The sequence below is a fragment of the Grammomys surdaster genome, unplaced genomic scaffold, assembly GCF_004785775.1.
Source record: "Grammomys surdaster isolate TR1022 unplaced genomic scaffold, NIH_TR_1.0 170, whole genome shotgun sequence".
Classification (NCBI taxonomy): Eukaryota; Metazoa; Chordata; class Mammalia; order Rodentia; family Muridae; genus Grammomys; species Grammomys surdaster.
Genome location: NW_021604618.1, coordinates 22,533,181 through 22,552,477, shown reverse-complemented (window position 1 = coordinate 22,552,477; position 19,297 = coordinate 22,533,181). Strand labels below are relative to the sequence as shown.

The following is a 19,297-nucleotide window of genomic DNA, read 5'->3' as shown; positions in this document are numbered from 1 at the left end:
GACTGAAATGATTTATAGTTCTTGTCACCCTCATAAGGAGTCAGCTAAGAATGTTGTTACTGACCAGGAGTTCTCTCTTGTTTTTCAGTCTCTCCTCATCAGAGACCCTCATCACCAACGGCGTGCTGGTGGTAATTGTCCTCCTGGGCTCTGGTAGCTTTAGAAGCCCCATGTGACTGCTGCTCTCAGGGGACAGTCAGGTGTCAGGCCCAGCTTGGAGGCTTGTCCAGGGAGAATTAGACTAAATGGGGGTCCATCCGGGGGTGGGGCTGCACTCTGGGCTCCTGTATCAAGGCAGGAAGTGCCAGGGTATTACCTTTGCCCAGATTTTACATTCCCCAAAGATCACTTCTTTCCCAGACTTAGACACAACAAATCCAACACCTCTGAAAGCATGGTTTCAGAACTAAAATAATTTCATAGACCAGGTATGGTGACACATGCCTTTAATTCCTGCCCTTAGGAGACAGAGACAAGCATATTGCTATGAGTTCAAGACCAGCCTGGTTTACATAGTAAGGCCCTGTCTCAGGAAAAAAAAAAACCATAGTTGTTCTAACTGAATGTTCACCCTATACCAGCAAACTTCTCCCTTAAAAAACAGAGTGTTTGGAATGTGTGACAAAGGCCTGTGCCTGGCCTCTGCTTCTCGGAAACTTATTTTATCCCAAGTTCTCACTCACAAGGCTGAACACAGATAGCCTCAGGCCAGCCCCTGTGAATATGATGCCCAGTAAACTGTGACATGTACCCTAGCTTAGTCTTTCCCTGTCTTGCAGTAAGGCACCATGCCTTGACTGGGTTCAGAATTGTCTACAGCAAACCCAGTATGCGCAGCATAAGCCCATGACTGACCAACATCTGGGTCTTTGTCTCTTCCCTTCTGACTGGGAAAGGAGAAGCTGGCTTGAGCTTAGAGTCCCAGCTGCCCTCTTTGCTTTGTCACAGTCTCGCCAAGTCTCTTGCCTGGAGGTTCACGCAGAATCCAGGAGGCCGAGGAAGAGGAAGAAAAGTGAGTTTCCCTGCTCTGTCTAATGACTGGTTTGGGTATGGAGGTGGGGGCTAAACCGATCAAGATCAATTTGGAGCTCAGGGAAACAGGTCAATTCAACCTATCTGGACTATCCCAGGTTGGGGAAGTAAAGCCAAAACTCAAAATCTTCTAGGAAAGCAGAACCAAGAAGTCTAATCTTGAGAATTCTCTCAGCACCTTAGCGGGCTTTCTGGAGAGCATATCTATCAACTTTCTTCACAGGCCTCGTTAAAATTAAGATTTCAGGGCCTGTCTGAAGCATTTTAATGAGTGCCCAGGGATTACAAACTCCCGGCACATCAAGACAGGACTACTTTTTATTCTTAAATGTATTTATGTTATCTTATGTGTATGAATGTATATATATATATACATTCATACACATACACATACACATACATATACATATATATGCACCAAGTGCATTGGAACCTCTGTAACTAGAGTTATATATAGCTGTGAGCCACCATGTGGGTGCTGGGAACCATACCAGGGTCTTTGCAAGAACAACAAGTCTTCTAAGTCACTGAGCCAAGAAAAGATTTTTGTTGGGCTAAATGGGAAGCAGAGATAAGAAACTTTTCAGGGGTCTAACATCTTACCTTCTTTCTCAGACAAAGACCTTCTGGTGATGGTGACAGACTCCTTCGAGAACACCCAGTGTGTCCCGCCTTGCCTGGAGCCCTGCTACCCCAGTCCTGCCTGCTTCCACTACCCCAAGTACTCCCAGCCCCAGCTTTACGCAGAGGCGCCTAAGAGCCATTGGAACTGTAGGGTACATGGCAGCTACAGTTGGAAGGGAGGAAGAAGGGAACTGGGCTGTGGGGGGAGCTAACAGAGGAGCCGCCCAGCCCCTCACAGAGCCCACCCATCCTTCTAGCTTTGCTGCTGTGGAGCACGCAGGAACGGCCCTGTCTGCCAACCCCTCGATTGCCTTTCTGATGGTGAGGCGTCGACCCTGCCTGTGGTAAGCACCTGGGTCTGCCTAGGGGTCCCAGAGATGCTCGGCTCCTGTGGTAAAGAGATGAGAAGAGCCCAAAGACATATGGGGAAGGTAGCACATGAGGTCTCTTAGGCAAAATGAAATGGACTTGTAGGCCTCAGTAGGAACCCGGAAACGTGTTGACCGAGTGAAAATGATGTAATGTCATATCCAGAAGTAGACTTGGAATACTTTGTGTGTGTGCATGTGTGTGCACGTTACTGTGAATACACATGTATGCGGAGCCCAGGGAGGGGTAGCAGTAAGTTTACACCTCTTTGTTTGGCTCCCTTTGCTCTCAGTGTCATCTCTAACGGGCATTTCACCTTTTCCTCATCAGGGAGAGAACTATGAGTTACACATGAAGTCCTCACCCTGGTAAAGTACCCCTTCCTCCTTCTGTGCTCCCCCTAACTCAGAGGAGTAGGTGTGAGGGGGTAGCTTGCTGTCATCTGGTTTGTATTTTCTTCAATGGCTAATGAGGTTGGGCATCTCTTATGGACTTAACTGGCCATTAGTATATCTTCTTGGAGATAGAGATATAGTTATCCAAACCCTTTGCCCATGTTTTAAATGGGCTCTGTCTTATTATTAACTTATGTGTATTCTGGATACTAGTATTTTATATTCAACCTTTTTTGTAAGATATCTTTATAGCTTCTTTGTGTATGTTAGTTTATATTGTGTATGACTGTTTACATATATGTACGTATGTCATATGCATCCCTGGTACCCACAGGGGTCAGAAGAGGACATTGAAGACCTGGAGCTGGGGTGGCAGAAGGTTGTGAACTACCTTGTAGGTGCTGGGAACTGAACCCAGGTCTAACTGCTAAACCATATCTTCCAGGTCCTCTTTGCATTTTCTTGATGGTGTCCTTCAAAACTCAAAGGTTTTTAATTTTGATGAAGCCCAGTTTTCTCTCTTGTCACTTGTATTTTTGGTGCCAAATCAAAGAAATATTGTTTAATCCAAAAACCATGAAACTTTGCTCCCATGTTTTTTTCTAAGATGTCTTTAGTTTTAGCTCTCATGTCTAGGTTGTGATTGGTTTCTCGTTTACTTTGTATGCTGCACATTTTACACTGCAGACACTCAACTGCTCCCAGACCATTTATGCAAAAGACTAGTTTTTTCCCTTGGTAATTTTTGCCCTTGTTGAAAATCAAGTGACTGTAATTTTTATTTTATGTGTATGAGTGTTTTTCTTGCACATGAGCCTGTGCACCACATGTGTGCAGTGCTAGCAGAGGCCAGAAGAGGGCGTTATATTCCCTGGAACTGGAGTTACTGACTGTTGTAAGATGCCATGTGGGAGGTGGGAATTGAATCTAGGTCCCCTAGAAGAGCAGCCAGGGATATTAAGCCATCTCTCTGGCCCCTTGTCTGTAATTTTATTTCTAGTTTGATTTGTTATATGTCATTAGAAGAGTTACTTAATCTTGCTGGGTCTCATTTTTTTCTACCTGCAATTCAGCTTGTTTTTTGAATCCCATAAACGAACGCAGGTGAAATACCAGGAATATAAATGGTGGGCAGGATGCTCAGCAAAAACGAGGGTGGTTCTTACAAGATAAAGGCCCTAACCAAGAGTCAGAAAGCAGGCGCCAAGAACCTGATGGGTCTTTTCCCAAAGGGAGCTGGAGATGAACTTGGACAGGTCTGGTGGGGTCTTATGTGCCAGGCTTGGACTTGCTCCCGACAGAGAATGTGATAAAAAGAGGGCAGGCATCAGGCATATCATGGCAGCTTGTACCTCATCTGTGTGGAAGAACTGTGGGGAAGACTCAGTGAGATCAGGGCTGTGAGTGGCTTTGTCAGTTGCACAGACATGCAGGAGAATTGGGATTTTGTAGGCAGGAAGGGCTCAGAAGAAGCACGGAACTCCACAGGAGAGGGCTAGTTTATGGGGCTCAAAAGAGTCCAGGAAGTTTTACCAAAGGGATCTTAGAGACCCTTGTCACTCATATCAGCTTTGAGATAGAGAAGGTACCTAGAGAAACTTTTTGGAACTTTCTATATCTGGCTGAGGAGGCAGAAGTAGTAGTCTTTAGACAAGTACCAGCTTACAGTGAGCCAGCTAAGGCTTTGGAGCGCTCTGCCTGGCGTCTCATTAGGTACTGAAGGCAGTGCTGGCCAGTAAGCATTTTGCAGATGAGAGTAGATGCCCAAGGACACAGAAGAGATACAGAGTAGAACTCGGCTCTACAACTGCTCATTAAGGTGGAGGCTACAGGGTTCCCTTTCCCACAGTTCTAACACACTGGATGTGCGGCTTGGATTCAACCTGTGCCAGGAAGAGGTGGAGTTTCTGCAGAAGCGGAAAGTGGTGGTGGCCAAGGCCCTAAGTCAGGTGCTGCAACTGGAGGAGGGCCTACATGAGGATGAGGTAGGTGAGCAGGGCACTGGCCCGGGCTGAGGGTCACTCTGGGCTCTTGGTCCCCCAATTCCATGCCTACTAGCCACCCTATCCTTCCCAACTCCAGGGTGACTACTTTGCCACCTGGATTTCTGTGTTTGCTCCAACTTCTATGGTCCTGGTGCCAGGACAAGGGCCCTGATGCACGTGATTCAATTGTGTGTTCACCAGAGTAGTGGGGGCTCCTGCCAACACACACTTGCATGCACACGCACGCGCATGCACACTCAGAATCCTGATACAACTAAGCTGTCTTACTGAAACAACATGGAGATGTCATTCTCACCCAACCAGAAAACATTTGAAGCCCTATCACCTTAGGCACCCAATCCCCAGCCCCCATCCACTTGTTCTGTCTCCTCTACTATCTGCGTGTACCCATCTCCACCAGAAATGACTGTAGGAAGTTGAAGAGAAGCCCCTCCTATTCCCAGAGCCAGTTGCTTCTTCCCCTGGAGGCAAAGTGCCCCTACACCCCTGTCTGTTAGTCCCAGGAGCAGGTTAGCCCCCTCGCACCTAGCTTCTGAGGCTGAGATAGGAGCAGAGCGGTGGCTGAGCCTCAGCTTCAGGGAAACGTTACAGTCCCTACTAAATGGAGACAGGAAGTTGGCCCAAAGCTTCCTCTTAGATCTCATCTTTAAGGAACCACCCTCGCCATCGGTAATGTGGGTTTCCTTTTGCTCTCACAAATGCTGCATAGGCTGAACACGTGCTGTGGACCAGGCCAGGGACTAATGTCCTGACATCACTGCCAAGTACAGGTGTCAGTCAGTCACCATCCATGACTTGCATATTTACACATACAGCCTCAGTTTTGATGCCTATTAACAAAGAACTGGGTTGGATACTCAGAACTGTTTAACCAGGACTCTCTGATTTACTGAGCCTAGGTTAGGCAGCAGATCCCTTACTGATAGCATAACTTGGTTTAGAGCAAAGGTAATCTTCTGGACCCTACTAAGTTACCCACTGCTCTGGAAAAGGCAGTTCCTCGAACCATCCCCTTCCCCTCCTTTCTCTTAACCAGCTCTCTTATTCCATCATTTGCACTAAGCTGAGATCTCCCACGTCCTTACCTGTGGAGGAGCCCTTTCCAGAAGTCTGCTTTTGTGCCTACAGGTACCGATGATAGCCATCATGGCCACGGGAGGTGGCACAAGATCTATGGTCTCCATGTATGGTCACCTGCTGGGGCTGCAGAAGCTGAACCTTCTGGACTGTTCTACTTACCTCACTGGCTTGTCAGGTGCAACCTGGTAAGTAACTGGACACCATCATTGGTGAAGCCCAGAGGAAGTAGCAAATGGGTGTGGCCTGGGATCTGGCGGAACCATGAACTTTCCCATCCTAAGTAAAAGTGACTCATGATGCCTGGAACGCTCTACCGTGCACAGCTGTGGGATTTGAGGCATTTAGTTTAATTCCTTAGACTCAGTTGCTGGATTTGTAAAGTGGGATTACAATAGTCTTGGCCCCTCCCAGTTTTAAGCACAGAGCTGCTGTATACATTGGTCATTGTTGGCTATGTCCTTGGGACTGTGGCAGCAGCCCAGGAACACATGGTGGCCAATGATGAATGAGCTTGGTGCTACCATCTTTCCTAGTGAGATGCAGCCACCCTCTTTTGGCACTTGGCCCAGTCTCCAAGGATGGGTAGAACTAGCCCGGTTGCTCTGGCTCGCCTCCCTGCAGTTCCTCAGTGTTATCTTTTGTCCTTATCTCTGCCCTGTCAGACTTCCTCAAGCAGCTGAAAGGAATCAGTAGAGCTTGCAGAGGGATGCTTCCTCCTGACTCTGCTGAGGTGGAAGGGAGGTGGGCACTGGGCTTCTAAAAGGAAGCCTGGCATGGTCAAATCTAACAGGAGACATAGCACCAGGGGCAAAAAAAAAAAAAAGTGTTATTTGTTCATTAATATATAACTCAAAAGGAATAAAAGAGCTTGCAGATTAATGAAAATGTTTCAATGAATGTCACTGACACAGTTATCTTTATACATCACAGTCATAACTCAGACCTTTTAATATTTTATATAGTGAAGGGGCTCACTAAAATCATCCCTGTGACCACTGGAAGCCTCTTAGCCAGGGCTACATCTTACTGTGTCAGGGACTGAGCCCTGAGTCCCCCTGCTGTGCCTTTTCTTTCTGTGGAACTCCACATAGCTCTCATCAGAGGGATTGGATGTAACCTGTCCTGGGAAGTCCCTTGGCTAGACATCTACTCCTCAGATGCTGGAAGTTTAGGACCAGATGGGTCAAGTTGATGTGTTGTCCTCCGCACCAGCCATAGCTGTCCTTTGACACCAAGAGGGACTGGTTACAGGCTATCCAGGGCCTATCACGTTCAACTGATACTGAAGCTCCTTCTATACATGGCACTGTATCTGCATAATGTCTCCCACACGATCCTAAGTCATTTCTAGATTACTTATAGCACCAGTGCAGCTGCTGTGTAGGTAGTTCTCTTATCTCTGGAATAATGACAGTCCATAGAGATTCAGTAAGCAGGAAGAATCTTCTGAATGATTTCAATCTGAAGTTGGTTGGGTTTCTAGACGAAGAACCTGCAGGTAAGGAGGTCACCCATAACTTCTCCACTGTTATTTTACAGACAGAGAACCACAGGTTCTTGCCCCAGGTCACTAGTGTCAGGAATCAGACCTAAAATCTAAATTCCGTCCAGGGCTCATGTTTAGTGGCTACTTCCAGATAGCCATAAAGATCTCATAGCGCTAGAAAAATGCTCGGCTATGAAAAGCATATGCTGCTCTCACAAAGGCTCCAACTCTAATTCTCAACATCCATGTCAGAAAGTTCACAAGTGCCTGTAATTCCAGTTTTAGGGGGATCCAATGCCTCACATAATTTTTGAAAATTATTATTATTATAGTGAACGTGGTGGCCCAGCACTCAGGAGCCAGAGACAGGTGGACTTCTGTGAATTCAAGGCTAGCCTGATCTACTTACCAAGTTCCAAACTAGCCAGGGCTACATAGTGAGACCCATCTCAAACAAAAACAAAATAAGTAATAATACTAAAATATGTTTAAAATGATAACTTGCTTCAGTGTGGTAGGGGGCACTGTATTAATCCTTTGGACTACTACTTGAGAGGCAGAAATCAGAGAGGACTCAGACTTGCCAGAATGTCGGAGTAAAACATTCACAGGTTCCCTGAATTAGGGAAAGCGTGGGAAACATTCCTTTTAAAACAATGGTTAGTAGGTTGAAGAGATGGCCCAGTGGTTAAGAGCACTGGCTGTTTTTCCAGAGGTCCTGAGTTCAGTTCCCAGTAGCTACGTGGTGGCTCACAACCATCTGTAATGGGATCTGGTGCCCCCTTCTGGCAAGCAGGTGTACATGCAAATAGAGATTCAATACACAAATCAGTCTTAAAAACAACAATAAAGATTAGCAAACTGAGGTGCATGCCTCTTGCACTATTGGGTAGAGAGAGGCAAGATCAGGAGTTCTAGGCCAATCTCAGCTATATACTGAGTTGGAGGCCAGCCTGGTCTATATGAAACCCTGTCAATAAATGAAGAATAAATAAATAAAGCACGAGCAATGAGTTTTGGGAAACATTTTGAAACAGAACAAATTTTATGGAGGGCAGGGTGTTACATGAAGACAAAATCCCACCATTTTCCATCTTTCTTGGAACCAGTCCTAGGAAGGAAGGAGACACTTGTTTGTATTATTGAGCATCTTTGTCCTTGCATTGACAAATTCCCCTGTCACTGCAGAGCACTCTGAAACAGAATAAAGAGGGAGCCTTCCCTGTGTTGACATACAGAAGTTTGATCCAACAGAGTCAGATCCAGACACAGCTAAGGATCACTGCACTGGAGAACAGAGGGTTGACCATTGCTTGTCAAGGTCATTCAGCTCATGACTGAAGTTTTTAAAGCTTTCTTTTAAAATGTTATTTTAAATTGTGTGTACTCACACATGCTTGTGTGCACGTGCCCATGTGGAGGACAACTTCCAGGAGTTGGTTCTTTCGTCTTATCATGTAGATCCCCAGGTTCAAACTCAGGTAGTCATGCTTGTTAGCAAGCATCTTTCCCTGCTGAACATCTTTTTTTTTTTTTTTTTTTTTTTTTGGTTTTTCGAGACAGGGTTTTTCTGTGTAGCCCGGGCTGTCCTGGAACTCACTCTGTAGACCAGGCTGGCCTCGAACTCAGAAATCCTCCTGCCTCTGCCTCCCAAGTGCTGGGATTAAAGGCGTGCGCCACCACCGCCCGGCCCTCTGCTGAACATCTTACTGGCCCAAAAACAGGACTTGTCAAGGTCATTCAGCTCATGACTTAGAGATCCAGGGCCTGTGTTCAAAGGCTGCTCCCAAATAAGTATAAAGTTAACTTAGCAGAGTCTGTGTGGCAGGCAGGAGACAGAGAGTACCTCGGGCCCAGCCTTGCTGCCTCCATCCACCACAGTTCACATAAAAGTTAAGAAAGAAAAGAGGAAGTGAAGAATGAGGAAGCAGGAGGAGGGAAAAGAAGCAGGGAAGAGCAAAGAGAGGAAATAAACCTTTTCAAAAGTTATTTTATGGGTGTTTTGCCTACATGTACGTCTGCACCGTGTGCATGCCTGGTGCCTGCAGAGGTCAGAAGAGGGCGTTAGATCCCCTAGATTTGGAGTTAATGATAGCTGTAAGCTGTTATGTAGGTACTAGAAATTGAATCTGGGTTCTCTGGAAGAGCAGCTAACACCCTTAAGCCCTCGGCCCCAGGAAATAAAGCTTTAATCGGTGTCCTAGTCTGGAATCAGCCAATCCAGGAATCAAATGTTCCCAATCTTACCTTATCACAGACCTAGTGTTTCACACAACAGTAACTTTTGAGATTTTTAATTTTTTTACAAGAAGTGTATGAGCTGAGTACATCAATCACAACTCTTTACCTTTGCAGTTAAGAAGACTGCAAAAGAGTGGTTAAGTAGCTTCCCCAAGATCACATAGCAAGGCCTGGTTTTGAGCCCAGGAAGATCTGAGCCCAGAATTCTCATCTCAACTAGCGTGATGTGCCCAACATACACTAGGCATTCAAGAGAGGGAAACGACCAATTATGAGGAGCCGTGTTTGCTTGTCTCTCACCACAGGCCCTCCCTCATTCCCTTTCCTCTGGGCTCTTCTCCTGCCAGGTTTGGGACTCCTCATGATCTGCTCATCTTCTGTCCTGTCTGGACATCGAGTTGCTCAGACCAGGGCCAGTGTAGCTCTATCATCTGTGCTTGTCTCTCACCAGGACTATGGCTACCTTGTACAGTGATCCTGAGTGGTCCTCCAAAAACCTGGAGCCTGTTGTCTTTGAGGCCCGGAGACATGTTGTCAAAGACAAGATGCCTGCCCTGTACCCAGATCAGCTCTGCAAATGGAAAGAGGAACTCCAACAGCACAGCCAGGAGGGCTACAAGACCACATTTACAGACTTTTGGGGCAAGCTGGTCGAGTACAGTCTGGGAGATAAGGTGAGTGTTCAAGCCTTTCCTGGATCCCACCTGCTTAGACTGGTATAAGATCATAGTCTTTCCTCTTCAGAGAGACTCTTCATAGAGTCTAAACTCTATGGCCAAAGACATTAGGTTAGACCTGCAGATACACCCTCAGGCTGGAAGAATCATGAGGTGTCCAAATACATATTGGGGTGATGAAGACGGTGAGGTCTTCTTTCACATCCCTTTCAGAGAACTAAGACCCCCATGTTGGGCAAGCCTGGGTGCTCCCCTGTATACACGAAGCATATTTTTTGAAAGCCATGCCAAAACATCCATATGAGGAAAATTGGAAAGAAGCTGGGCAAAGCTAGAGAGCTATAAATCATGCTTTCAGTCTGACCTCATATGGAGGAGAGACAAATAAAAGCCAAATAGAAGCATGGAAGTGCTGTGTGGCCTAGAAAGGCTCACAGCCTTTGTGTAATGTTCCTGATTTAGGGACAGACCCTTCCTCAACAAATAAAGTAAGAAGCAATTGGGGAAGACATCTGATATCAACCTTGGAATCTACACACATACACACACACACATACATACACACATACACAAATGCACACACACACATACACACATGTACACACCAACATGCATGCAAACACACATTAAGTATATATGTACATACCACACATACATACACATGAAACACATAAAAAAGAAAAGGAAGTGAGACATTTTGAGCAGTCAGTGATGAGTTGACTCTCATTTTTTGTTGTTGTTCTGAGATATAAAGTTTCACATTGTATAGCCCAGACTAGCCTGGGTCTCACATTATAGTTGACGTGGCTTTGAACTTGTAGTTATTCTCTTGCTTCTTCCTTCCAAGTGCTGGGATTACATGCATGTGCTAACAAACTATTCCTCTTTCATTTTTTTAATTGAAAGATAACTATTTGGATTTATTTTATATGTGTGTTTCACCTCTGTGTGTGTGTACACCATGTGTGCCCATAGAGATCAGAAGAGGGCCTATGTCTCCTGCATGATGAGACTAAAAGCATGCAATATCACAACTGGCATCAAAAAAAATTTAGCAGTAATAATCAACAGTAACTTCAATGGTGAGAAGAAGACACCACAGCCTTCTAGGCTAGAAGTCTGAGCATGCTGAGGCTCTAGAGCAGCAAAGAGCTAGGCTAGGAAGAGAGAAGCAAGGCCAGGAAGCCGTGAGGAGACCTCCGCTCTTACCCTCTGCCCGTGGCCGGAGCCTATTACTCTCCCACACTGACTACCCCCTGACCCAACTGGGCTTTTCCCGGAGTCCGTGGCTTTACTTCTAGGACATTTAACTCTGTATTGTCCAGGTCGCTGGGTCCAGTTGTGATAAGTGCCCTATTTTGCTTCAGAGAAGGCCTAAGAGTTGTTAGGCAGCATGTTTGCCATTTCATCCCGGGTCTGGAGTCTTTGTACACAGAGTAACCATGGATGGTCAGATCTTGGGTCCCCAGGGTAACCATGGATGGTCAGAGCTTGGCTCCCTAGTACCTCAACTTTGCCTCATTTGCACTGGCTAAGTCACTTTGGGACACAATTAATGGCCCCAGCATATCTTCAGGATTTGCCTCACTGATGACATATAGGACTCTGGGGACTTGGGGTTTGCATAGACTGTCACCTAGTTTCAGGTTTCTAAGCCTCCAGTTGAGAAAGAAAGGAGGGAGGAAGGAAGGAAGGAAGGAAGGAGGGAGGGAGGGAGGGAGGGAGGGAGGGAGGGAGGGAGGGAGGGAAGGAAGGAAGGAAGGAAGGGGGAGGGAGGTATGGGGGAGAAAGATTTTCTTCTTATAGTTTGGGAGAACCCAACACACCAAGATAATAAGACAAAAACTCCTGGTGCCACTCAGGTTCCAGTAGTGAATGGGAAATAATAGCAACAAAAAGGGACAGTGGTGGCCTTTCCTACCTTCAACATCTCTTCTAGCTCCTGAGATATGAGAACACTGAGACCCCTTAAATTACAGAGCCAGCCCCACCCCACTTATGGCCTGAGCTGCCAAACAGCCTAAGAAGATGCTATACATTCTCCAAATGCATTTAAGAGCTGACAGCTTGAGTCACTGCACCCAATACAAGTCACCTGTAGGGACCAGGAGCCTGAAAATAGCTGTTAAGGGTTCTGATTGTTCTCTCATTCTTTACTGACTGCTTGTCAGCCACCTCTCCTAAGCACTGATGTCCCAACAGAAAAATGAATGCAAGCTGTCAGATCAGCGAGCTGCCCTGTGCCGGGGACAGAACCCTTTGCCCATCTACCTCACCATCAATGTCAAGGATGATGTAAGCAACCAGGATTTCAGAGGTAACACTGCTGGCTAGTGACTTAGAGGGGGTCCCTTCTTGACGGGTACAACACACACTTTACCCATCTCCACATCAAGAAACAGTGCCCCACAGCTGAGGAAATCTCCCTCATAAGTGGGGATGATCAGACAGTGTCCCCTAGCCTGCCAGGGCTTATCTGATGAATCAGTGAAAAATGAAGACAGTGAAATATGAGACTCTAAGATATTTTTTAGGCTGCCCAAAGAGGAAATCTGGACGGGTCCATTTTTGCCCCTGTTAATCCAGCTCTGAGGAGCAAAAGTTTGAGCCTAGCAACTTGTAGAGCTGTTTTGTCCAGCAGCAACTGCCCCCTTGTGTCACAAAGGAGAACTGCAGCTTGCAATTGCAAGCTCCCCATGGCCCTGGAGTCAGCACTGGTGGGTTGGAGGGAAGGCTGTGTGGAAGGCTCACCAACCTGAGACTGATATTGCTCCCCGTATACAGAATGGTTCGAGTTCTCCCCCTACGAGGTGGGCATGCAGAAGTACGGAGCCTTCATCCCCCCCGAGTTATTCGGCTCCGAGTTCTTCATGGGGCGGCTGATGAAGAGGATTCCGGAGCCGGAGATGTGCTACATGCTAGGTGACCCCCTAAGATACTCAGCCCCAGTGCTGGCCAGGCCTGTCTTTGACTAACAGATAACAAGGAGAATCCAGTCCCATTGTTGGTCGCCTTGGTTAGCCTTGAGCTCTTGAACTTTCTGAAATCTGCTGTTTTACACTAAACTAGGAGGGACTCCTGAACCTACTTCCAGATTTCGACTGCCCTAATCTTCCTGAAGCCCGTTAGGCCCAGGGAGACATCAGTAAAGGGACTCTCCCAGCACCCTAGTCTCCTGTGGTCTCTTTGGGGTTTGCTCAGATCTTGCATCCTGGGTATAGAAGACTGAGATAAAAAATTACCACCCCCACTTTCTCTCTGCCTGGCTCTGGGCGGCAGTGTGCCTGCTTGCAGCAAAGACTCAGCATCTCAGAGGACCAGGCAGAGAGGACCGCAGCAGAAGGACAGAGCCTCTGGCTGGGAAAGCCTAGCCCAGCTCCCTGTTCTATGCTCTCTGGTACCTCAGAAGCCAAGGTCCTCGGACTGTGACAGCCCAGTCTTGGTTCTTTGCTTCAGAGTCTCATCTGCAAAAAAAATGACCTCAGAAAATAACCCTATCATTACAGCTTCAAGGGCAGTTGTTTCAACTTCTTTTATTTAAATAGGATGTCTATATACTTCTTTTATTTAAATAGGATGTCTATATGCCACTTACCCCAAAGCAGCCCATTCCAGAAAGTCTAACTCAAGGCTCATTTCTTCTAGGAATTCCACATGGAAGCTCACAACCCACATTTCCTTCTTCTCCCCTGAGCCTGCTTCCTATGTGGCTCTAAAACCTATAGTTCACTTTGTACTCTGATTCTTCACATGTTAACTGCCCAGAGGTTGCCTAAATTACCTAATTTCTCTGGACCTGTTTTCTCATCTCCATGTGAGAAATTTAAATAAAGAATATTATCATTAGTACTTGCTTGTTGCAATAAGAGCTCACTCTGTAGCCCAGGTGTGCCTGGAGCTTACTGTATAAATATCCAAGGCTGGTTTCAAATTCATAGTAATCTTCTTGCCTCAGCCTCCCTACCGGGATTACAGGTGTGAGCTCCCATATCTGGCTTTATTCTTATTAAATTTTTAATGTATCTTTATAGTATTAATTATATAAATTTTGCATTAATAAGTAAGAGCTAGCCTACGTGTATCAAGGCTTACTGTATGCCAGACACTATCTTTTTTTAAAACAAGATTTTATGTATGTGAGTACACTGTAGCTGTCTTCAGACACACCAGAAGAGGGCATCATATCCCATTACAGATGGTTGTGAGCCACCATGTGGTTGCTGGGAATTGAACTCAGGACCGCTGGAAGAGCAGACAGTGCTCCTAACTGAGTCATCTCTCCAGCCACCAGACACTGTCTTAAGTGCTTTCTTCATGCAGACTAGTCCAACATCAGACCTGGGCTTGAACTTAATGCCTCCACTATAGCTGTGCCTTAAGCACCCCCTTCTCCCTGCACTGAGGGAAGAGAGAAAAAGAGCTGAGGACTGACACCATCAGTCACTGCATAGAACTGTCCTGTGGGAGACAGAAATCCAATTCTGCCCACCTCCCAAACACCCCGGCCTAGAGTAGGCGTAGGGCTAAGGCCAGACCAGTGAGATCGGGGTGGGAGGGCAGATAGTCTGGGAAAAGTTGCTCATAACTTCTCTGCTTCTAGGGTTGTGGAGTAGCATCTTTTCCCTGAACCTGCTTGATGCCTGGAATTTGTCCCACACCTCAGAGGAGTTTTTCTATAGGTGGACAAGGGAGAGACTGCATGACATCGGTGAGTGACACCCTGGCTTCCCCTCTTGGGTAATGAATATATTGGGTATGGATCATGAACTATGGTGTGATTGCCTGACAGGATTTCCACATTGCTCCTGTGACCCAGACATGGGAAGGCAGTTGGCCTAGAGCATCAGTGGGGGCAGGACGGTTATAGGTGTTATTTGTGTAGAGGCCAGAAGGATACCTCCAATATCCAGAGAACTGATAAGCCTAGGGAATCTGTGAGCACAGAGAAAAAACAAACTTCTGGACTCACCATCCTCTCTGGAGCCTTCCTTCTTTCTTTCTCCTTCTCCATACCCTCCCCACTCTTGTCTCATAAAGTGGCTTACTCTCTTGGGTAAAGCAACAAGGTGCTACCCCAACTTTTGTAACCTGCTCTCCATCCCTTCTCCCTACAGAAGATGATCCCCTCCTGCCTGAAATCCCTAGATGTGATGCTAACCCTCTGGAGACCACAGTAGTGATCCCAGCAACATGGCTGTCCAACACCTTCCGAGAAATCCTCACACACAGGCCCTTAGTGTCTGAGTTCCACAACTTCCTGTATGGGATGCAGCTACATACTGACTACTTAAAGAACGGACAGTTCTCTATGTGGAAAGGTACCCTAACCTGGGCTGGTGCTGTTGGGAGGAAGGAAAAGTAGGCATTAAAGTTGCCATAAAGAAAGATGGTTTACTCTGGTCATGTTAATGGCCAGAACACAGCCAGCTTGGACAAGGGAGGATGTGGGGGTGGGGCACTAGGCTAGTCTATTTATGACTGAGAGCTTGCATGAATTGACGTTGCCAGCAGGGGGCAAATCAGGCATTAATTAGCTAATTGACTGTAACCACAGACTCTTCCCAGCAGTTCCAGCTACAGAAATTGGCCCCATTGTACAAATGGAGAGCTATGGGCTCTTTTAGCAATATCTTTTGGGAGCTCCTTTCACTGTGAGTGGGGCCCCCATTGCAGTTGAGCAAGCACAGCACAGCTCAGTCTCACAGACCCAGGCCTTAGATCACACTCTCATAGCTTTGGTTCTGGATGTATCCTTGGGATGGCTTTAGGGACTAGGGCTACCATTCTTCCTATTCTGCCACATGAAAATCTTCTTTGTCATTTTATTTGGCCACAGCCTGCAAAATTCTTCAGCCTGGATTATTATTCTTGTCCTTGTTTTCTGGTGAAAATGGGCTGATAGCCCTGGGTCCATGGGTATCCCTAGTTTATAACATCCCCTTAAGCCCTTTCTTCTCCACAAGCTCTATGGATGGGTCACAGTGGGTTTGCGTGCATAAACCATAGAAGACTTGCTAAGGCCTCAAGAGCATGCTGGTATCCACTAGCCTTCCCAGAGAAGTAGGACTCAGTGTCCTAGGGAGAATGTGGGAGATTAGAGGCCCAGGCTGAAAAAAGAAATCTCCAACTAGGGCACTCTGTACCAGAGCCTCCATCTCACTCATAGCTGACATCGGGGCACCAGGTAGGATGGTAACTAGAAGGCTTGACTTTCAGACACAGTACTGGACACCTTCCCAAACCAGCTGACACAGTTTACAAAACACCTGAACCTGCTGGACACTGCATTCTTTGTCAACTCTAGCTACGCGCCTCTCCTTAGGCCAGAGAGAAAAGTCGACCTTATCATCCACCTCAGTTACTGCGCAGGATCCCAGACAAAGGCAAGTATTACAGAGACAGCCCCAGCCCCAGGGCTCCTGAGTGGTCACAGTCAGCGCCATCACCTCAGAGGCCTGAGCCGCTGTTACAGAGAAGGATGCCCACTCTGCTAGCACACTCTGAGACTGCATGAGAGGAGCTTAAGCCACAACATGGTGCTGGGCTAGAGAACCAAACTTTGCTGACAACAAGTTGGCTCTTGTGTGGTGGAACTTGGGGTTTGCATGAACTCAATCAGTGGCAATTTTATTATCACTTTTGAGCATCTGATGCACTTGGTCATTTTTCAGCTGGAAAAAAAAATCATGATTAGTTTGTAATATCTTATTTTCAAAATAATCCCAGGGACCATATAATTACATGGCCTCCATATGATCACACAAGTGACCAATGGTGGTGGTGTTAATATATATTATTTATTTTATGTATGTGAGTACACTGTCGCTTTCTTCGGACACACCAGAAGAGGGCATCAGATCCCATTAGAGATGTGAGCCACCATGTGGTTGCTGGGAATTAAACTCAGGACCTCTAGAAGAGCAGTCAGTGCTCCCAACCACTGAGCCATTTCCCCAGCTCTGTTGTTGCTGTTGTTGTTGTTGTTACTATTATTACTTTCTCTTTAAGGGAAAATCCTGGACTTTTTTTTTGTGGGTTTTTTTTTTGTTTGGTTGGTTTTTTTGTTTGTTTCTTTTGTTTTGGTTGACTTTGACATAATCCCAGCCTAAAGCCGGGAGAAGAAAGGAATTACGGACAGCACCTGACAAAAATGAAAATAATGATCCTGACCTGGGCTTGTAAATAAACAGCAGTGTGCTTCCCTGCCCAGGATCTCACCTGGTCCTTGCATCAGTTCTTTGTGTAGATGGCACAGCTGCTGTTATCCCTAGGTCAGAGGTGGCAACCAAGACTAAGTAGCTAGCTGGAGGCACATGCAAGTAAATCAGGTATGGGACAGTTTGTGACTTTTAAAGGTACCTTTTCAAAGTCCAGCTCTTGGGCACTGCCTGTCAGGACTCCAGGGAACCAGACCCAGAGTCTGTTAATCTCACAGAATGCCATTACTGTCTTCCTGATCTGTCTTTGGGTGAAGCAGCAGGTAGCAGGGCTTCTGGGTTTAAAAATTTCATGGAAGCTCTCAGCTGGTGAGGCACTAGCCTACTCCCTGGGCTTTTTGTCCTGAGCTGGCTTTTTTTCCTAAAAATTCCTCACAGTGGCAAAGCAGACTGGGACCAGTGTTAGCAAGGAAAATGAGGAAAACAAGCCCAGGAACTTTGTGTTGCTTACCCACTCCCAGGCTTCCAGTGCTCACTGTTCTCCCATGCTGTTACAGCCCCTGAAAAAGACCTGTGAGTACTGCACGGAGCAGAACATCCCCTTCCCCAGCTACTCCATCCAGGAGGATGACAATAGTCTCAAGGAGTGCTATGTGATGGACAATCCCCAGGAGCCTGATGCCCCCATTGTGGTTTACTTCCCACTCATCAATGACACCTTCCAGAAGTACAAGGCTCCAGGTAAGCCCCCTCTACATTGTATTCCCAGTCCCCACTGGACACAGATGAAATCTCCTGGTTGGGACACCTGGCTTAGCTCTAGTCTGAGCCCAGAGAGAGAGAGGGTTCCTTCCTTCCATCTTTATTCATGAATTGGCAACATGGTCTCTGCTCTGTCACTCATTTGACCATTTATTGATACCCAGCTATGTGGAATCTTGAAATGGGTGAGCTGTGTCTCTGCCTGAAGGAACTTAGGGGGTATGCACTCGTGTGTGTGTGTGTGTGTGTGTGTGTGTGTATGTGTGTGTGTGTATCTGTCTGTCTGTCTGTCTGTCTGTGTCTGTCTGTGTGTCTATGTGTGTATGTTTGTGTGTGTGTCTGTGTGTCTCTGTGTGCATGCATACACATGCAGATGTGTATACACACACATGTGAGAGTGCATGCATGCAAGCATGTCTGTGTGCAAACAAGTCCTTGCAATCTACCATAAGTGTTTATAGCAAATCCTCCTACCCCAAGGTGTAGAGCGAAGTCCTGAGGAGCTGGAACTGGGCCAGCTGAACATCTATGGACCAAAGTCTCCCTATGCTACCAAGGAGCTGACATACACAGAGGACGCCTACGACAAGCTGGTGAAGCTCTCAGAGTATAACATCCTCAATAACAAAGACAAGCTCATTCAGGCGGTGAGACTAGCAATGGAGAAGAAACGCATGAAGAGCCAGTGTCCCTCCTAGGCCTGGGGGAGTCCTGTCCATCTAGTGTCTGCTTCTATTGTCAGAAGCATCGCCCCTCAAACCAGACCTCACACACAGATGGCCCTGCTCTCTGGGGTACAGCAGCTCCACCTGGGCTTTCTAGTAAAATATTACAATGAGCAAAGGTGAGAGAAAAGGAGTCTATTGGGTTTTATACCCCTGGAGTTTCTCTCCACTTTCTGGTAAAGAAGGTACCATGGTCACAGACTCCCACACAATCTCAAGTATACAATGTGAATATGTGGGCACAGAGAGTGGCTAGTTCCCAAGAGACCTCATCTTTAAAGCTGGAGGCAAAGGTCCCCAAACCTTCCCACCCCTCCTTTTCTTCCTTCCGTGGCCAGCCTAGAGAAATGTTCAGGAAGAACAAGAACTGCTTAAAGTTTCTCTAGAAAATGCTTTGTAAATTTAAGGTAATTGCATCTGTGGAATTTTTGTTGTCAACAATATTTTGTGATTTATTTTTATTTTTTACTGTGATGAAGAGAATATTAGTAGAAAGCCTGTTCTCTGCCACTGCAAAGCCAAACAGGTGACCAACCCATGTCACTAGTGCCTCTTCAGCTACCAGAGCCCTGGGCTGGTGTGCATGTGAGCCTGACCAGAACCAGATCTAAGCCCTCAGCTTCAGTGAAACCAGGCACTGCCGACAACACAACAGAAACTCAGAGAGTGAGGATCCAGGATGCCATCCAGGGAGGCCTGTGCACACTGTGGGCAAGCGGCACCGGGTACATGACTCTGTGCAC

General features: G+C 46.6%; 1 protein-coding gene across 1 annotated transcript in view; it reads left to right on the top strand.

The window, feature by feature from the left end:
• Pla2g4e (phospholipase A2 group IVE) overlaps positions 1-18,527 on the top strand; it is a 65,487-nt gene extending 46,960 nt beyond the window's left edge. The window contains exons 6-20 of the mRNA XM_028767109.1: positions 89-131; positions 949-1,012; positions 1,648-1,808; positions 1,914-2,000; positions 2,356-2,393; positions 4,270-4,405; positions 5,555-5,691; positions 9,685-9,907; positions 12,113-12,227; positions 12,695-12,832; positions 14,511-14,618; positions 15,025-15,228; positions 16,127-16,293; positions 17,625-17,808; positions 18,310-18,527. Coding sequence (XP_028622942.1) covers positions 89-131; positions 949-1,012; positions 1,648-1,808; positions 1,914-2,000; positions 2,356-2,393; positions 4,270-4,405; positions 5,555-5,691; positions 9,685-9,907; positions 12,113-12,227; positions 12,695-12,832; positions 14,511-14,618; positions 15,025-15,228; positions 16,127-16,293; positions 17,625-17,808; positions 18,310-18,527 — 2,023 coding nt within the window. The remainder of the gene's footprint in view (positions 1-88; positions 132-948; positions 1,013-1,647; positions 1,809-1,913; positions 2,001-2,355; positions 2,394-4,269; positions 4,406-5,554; positions 5,692-9,684; positions 9,908-12,112; positions 12,228-12,694; positions 12,833-14,510; positions 14,619-15,024; positions 15,229-16,126; positions 16,294-17,624; positions 17,809-18,309) is intronic.
• Positions 18,528-19,297: the final 770 nt, after the last annotated feature.